The sequence below is a fragment of the Penaeus vannamei genome, chromosome 12, assembly GCF_042767895.1.
Source record: "Penaeus vannamei isolate JL-2024 chromosome 12, ASM4276789v1, whole genome shotgun sequence".
Taxonomy (NCBI): Eukaryota; Metazoa; Arthropoda; class Malacostraca; order Decapoda; family Penaeidae; genus Penaeus; species Penaeus vannamei.
Window position 1 is genome coordinate 29,074,761 of NC_091560.1, and position 5,000 is coordinate 29,079,760.

Below are 5,000 nucleotides of genomic sequence, written 5' to 3' on the forward strand. Positions count from 1 at the left end.
AATTTATACTGAGGGTGGTATTACTTGTTCTGCCATTATTATCAAGTATGATGTGTCACTTATTCTGCCATTGTTATAAAGTATGGTGTGTCACAAATGAACTTAAATGCAGTAAAGTGAGAATTTAAGAATCAAGTTAAACATATATCATAATTTCTCATGGAAAATCAACCTAATAAACATGTGTATTTTTCTCCCTGCTGTTTACATCCATTTCTAAGTAGTCTTGTTAGGCTCTTTGATGCCTCAAAGGTACATTTTTGGTTGTCAACATACTATTCAGTGTTCAGTTGTTTTTTGCATGAACAAGCTCACTCCTACTGTAACTACTCCCATTAGTATTTAAGATGTGCAAGAGAGTACATAGAGCTTTCTAAAAATCATTAAGCATGTTTTATTACACCTTTTAAAAATAAACAAACGGGAGAAATTTAAAACAATTGATAGGTATGTAGTTATTACCTATATGTACTTTGAAAATATTCCTAAAAACTGCAAATCAATTTCAGTCAAGATTCAGTTCAAATTTACATACACAAAGCAATACCATTCCCAACATACCTTGATTTCTCATAAAGAGCAATTGCCAAAATAATAGTAGCTATTACGAGCAGCAGGAAATTCATTCTTGGTAAACCAGTAACATAATTTCATTCATCTGTAAACTAGAACCACTAAGTCTTCAATGTTTTTCAACACTAGACCAGTATAAACTATGACAAGCATTTGTACTGACATCTTCAAACTAACCACTTGTGATATCTAGAGAAATCTTATCATCTCCCTTGATAACTGTGCCATACTGATAAGATAGTGGAATCTTTTGTTTGCATTCATAAGCCATATTGCCCTATTAATTTCTTTCTTTTCTGAACAGACATGAAAATCCATGGTAAATCTAAACCATGCATCAAATTTCCTCCCTGTCTTACCCAAAAACTGTAACATCTTTGAAGTCTAATATACTACCATAAAGTAAAATGCCAAGAGTTTCTTGCGTTGCTTAATGCATCACATTGTGGGAAAATAGATATACTACCGAAATACCCATAATAAATGCAGTTCATCATTCATTTTTCATGTTTATATAACTGTAACAAATTTCCACTATCTTTTAAATTTTTAATGGCATAAGTTCTACAGGGGTAAAGGGTCGAACGATCTTGCAATAAAAATTACACATGGTGTCTTCACACAAAATTTGTTCAATTCCTTTCCAATAAATTTCTAGTTGTACCTTCATATCATATAAATTGAAAAAAAAATCTGTCAATTCAAAGAAATAAATTATATTATAATACAAATCAACACAGAGAAATTACCAACTGAAAGACAATTCAAAATATCAAAACAAGATACTAATCAATATAAACGAAATATCAACAATAATAAAAAGATAAACTGAGAGAAAAATGCTAAAAATAAAAAAAAATAAAAATCAACCAGTATTCATAATAATACCAATGAAAATATCACTAATAGTAATAGCAGTAATAGTTGCTGAAGACAGAAGAAGAAGAAGAAGAAGAAGATGGAAGAAGTAAGAAGAAAGAAGAAGGACTGCAAAAACTCACCGTGCCGTAGGACTCCCTGAAGAAGTTGAGGAAGACGAGGATGTCTTTCTCGTTCTTGCACTTATAGTCACAGATGATTTCTTGCCGTAGTTATTGGTTGAGGAATTCCCAGAAAGGGTTTTGGCTGGGGCCGATGTCTTTCTTCTCACAGAAACTGTGCTGGGAAGGTTGTCAAGACTCCCTCCTAGAACACTAGAAATAAAAAAGAAAACAAATCAGTTTGAAAATTTTCAAAGTGTAATATGCTCATATTTACCCTTTCCTAAAATATAAAGAAGTCTGTTATATAGTTAATGAAAGTATTTCACTTTTATTATCATTTAGTAATTAGTTATCAATATTAATAAGGGCCACGAAGAAGTTGCATTTCATGAAGATATGCACGAAGATATATCAGAGAGGAAAATGAGAAGGGAAATAGTAGTAACACATACTGGAATGATGATAAGGAACATAATAAAGAGGGCATGAAAGAATGGATTACAAGGTTTGTAAAACAAAGTTCATACAATAATACATGCAGCATGCACACACAAAAATGAACTTTAAGAAATAAACCTTATTATTCATTGGCCTACGAAAAGATCCTGAAAAACATCAAAGTTGTGATGTAATGTGTAACAAAAATAAATGTCTATATATAAATATTCTTAAATAACAATGATGTACCTCACAATTTGTCATATATCAAATAACTACATATACATTTAACTGCAACCTATATAATAAATCATAAATTCACTATATCAAAAGTCTTTAAAGAAGTATATACTATCTACATGAATCTTGTGCCACCAAAAGAAATTTTAAAAAGCAGTCAGTTTGGATGGGTAGGTTCAGACCAGAAGTTGCACAAACAATAAATAATAACAAACAAACAAATAAATAAATCTAGCTTTACAACTACTAAATGGCAGAGATTGCATTAATAGAATACTTTTGGAAAGTAAGATGTGTCTATTCAAGAAAACAAAGTAAAGATGACACTTGAATAGTATTAAATCTTTTATCTTTTCCTCTTGTCTGTTATTTTGGTGGGTATTTTCAAAATAACTTGGACTCTAAATAACAAAATAAATCACACACCTAATTAGAGCTACTAATTAGAGTTTCACCTCTAATTAGAGCTGAAGAAGTTTGTTTACACTTGTTTCAAATGACCACTAGAAATCTTTCTTTTCTTGCCCATTCTCTCAACACAACACTGGTACTGGTAATTGTTTTCAGATTTCACACTGAGAAATCAATGTAATTTGGAAAACCTCTACAGTAAAGCGTCATCAAAAGATCATAAAGCTAATATATAGTAAATAATTACTTAACATTGTAGCTTTTGATTTTTTTTTTTTTTTTTTGCAAAACCACAGTCAAGAATCAGGTAATGCCAAATGATTGCCTTCTTTGCATTTTCTGGCAAGTAGAAGCCATTTCCACTAAAAATAGGTATAATAACTGCTAATGCTCAAACTAATGTGCATAGAAACTGTGCATTACAAAGTATGCATGAGCAGTAGGGTAGAGAAATCTCATACTTCAAAAAGACTAAGAAAGGAAGAACAAAAGGGAAATATTTCATTTTCATTATCAAAAGCATTGCATACCAACAATTGTAAATAGATAAACAATATCTATGTTAAACAATGTATTTCTAAATAAAAAACATATTGAAAGCAAGGTGTTATTCACTAAGTAACTGCCAATGGTACTGCAACCTGAATAATGGGACCAGAAGCGGCTGAAATTCATTACAGGAGCTTGTCCATCTATGTTTGTGTTTATCCTTGTTTAAATATAAATGTGCTGAGTAAATCAAGCCCTAACATGAAACACATTAATATGAAATATTCTACTTTTGTAAATAATACTATATTCTAATAACAGTATCAAGAATTCAGTGATAATACCATAGAAAATTGTTGTAATAAACTGTGAAAATATCACAAAAGAATGAAAAACCCTATCTTAACATTTCAGGTCCTTAGATCTGTCAAAATTCTGTTGCCAGTCCCCAATGTAGGGCACTGGCCTTTACCACCTTACTTTGCCTCAATCGTCAAATCTTCAATGCATGAATTTTCGGATGTACAAAACCTTAACTCTTTGGAGGCAAAGTCATCAAAGTCACCTCAAGCTTCCTATGATGAACCTGCCAGATCACAATCACATGCTTTCAAGCAGACTAAGTTCAGATATTCCAAGCAAATCATTCTCTGTTGGTGATGAGGACTGCCGTCAACTCCATCCTCACATTGGCAAAGAAAAAATTCATATTGGGAGTTGTTCTATTAAAAAATATAAAATATAAAATAAAACAAAAAAGAAGCCATTACGTGAAAATGGCACATTAATATTTCTCACCTAGCAATCCTCGTTCGGAAAATTCTGAAGGTATCACCCAGCTCCATCTTTTTACTTTTTTTCTCAAAGAGCCTAGAACTTCAGACGATCTACTTCTTCTCTTCTACTTAACCAGAACAATTGTCCTTGCTTTAGAAAATGAAGTCTATGATGATTTACTAATTTTAAACCAACACTAAAAAAATGGCTGATGGCTGACTGGTTATTCTATCTCTTTTATGGGGAAACATAAAGGATCATTATTTATCTTTAAGTACTAAAACTGTTCCTTGTACATAAATTACCTTCTTTTTTAAAGTCATGTACTATTTCTACAGAATTTCCTTAAAAGTAATCAAGACATATATTCTTACAAATAATTTCAAATTTGTATAATCACTAATGTAGGATTATCCTAATTATGCATATATGTAGGATATCAAAAACCAAGCATAAGCAACTACATTACAAATTAATGAAAAAATAAAGATCCAAATAAAGCTGTCATACTTAAAAAGCAAAGAAAAACAGTAACCACCAAATCATATCTAAATTCATGTTCATCAAGAAAAAACAGAAGTTAATGAATATACACACATAAGAAATCCCCTATCAGATAACTGGACCAAAGCAAAATAAATGTCAATAAATAAGAAATGTAGCCCCCAAAAATGGAAGAGGAATTCTTTTCTATAAAACACTATTCCAATTTCCTATCTTTTCCCCACTACATGAGCATTATCTCACAGAAATAGTTCATCACTTTTCAGGCTGTACCCTATCAAACTTCATCTGGTACTGTGTATCTGATAAAATTTTCAAAGACCCACTATGCTGTATCTAATATCAACAGAAACATCAACAAAAGAGCAACTGTCAAGGCAATTGTTCAGTTCATTCATTTAATTAGCACTAGAAGCAAATCTGATGTTTAACTGGAAGCAAGCCTGGCTTACATACATTTCTGCACTCCCTACATACTCCACATTAAGCAGGAATCTTCAGTTTTTTTTAGAAATTGTTGATAAAGCAGCATTTTTGCCATTGGAAAATCTGACATGAATCAAACAGATTTTTCAGTCATCACTC

The 5,000-nt window shown here is 31.3% G+C and overlaps 1 protein-coding gene across 9 annotated transcripts in view; it reads right to left on the reverse strand.

Moving 5' to 3' along the window:
- Positions 1 to 5,000, reverse strand: part of LOC113819685 (cytospin-A) — a gene marked incomplete at its 3' end in the record, with an annotated part of 366,383 nt that overhangs the window by 13,493 nt on the left and 347,890 nt on the right. For all 9 annotated transcript variants that reach the window (XM_070128161.1, XM_070128165.1, XM_070128162.1 and 6 more), the window contains 1 exon segment: positions 1,575 to 1,766. In XM_070128161.1, coding sequence (XP_069984262.1) covers positions 1,575 to 1,766 — 192 coding nt within the window.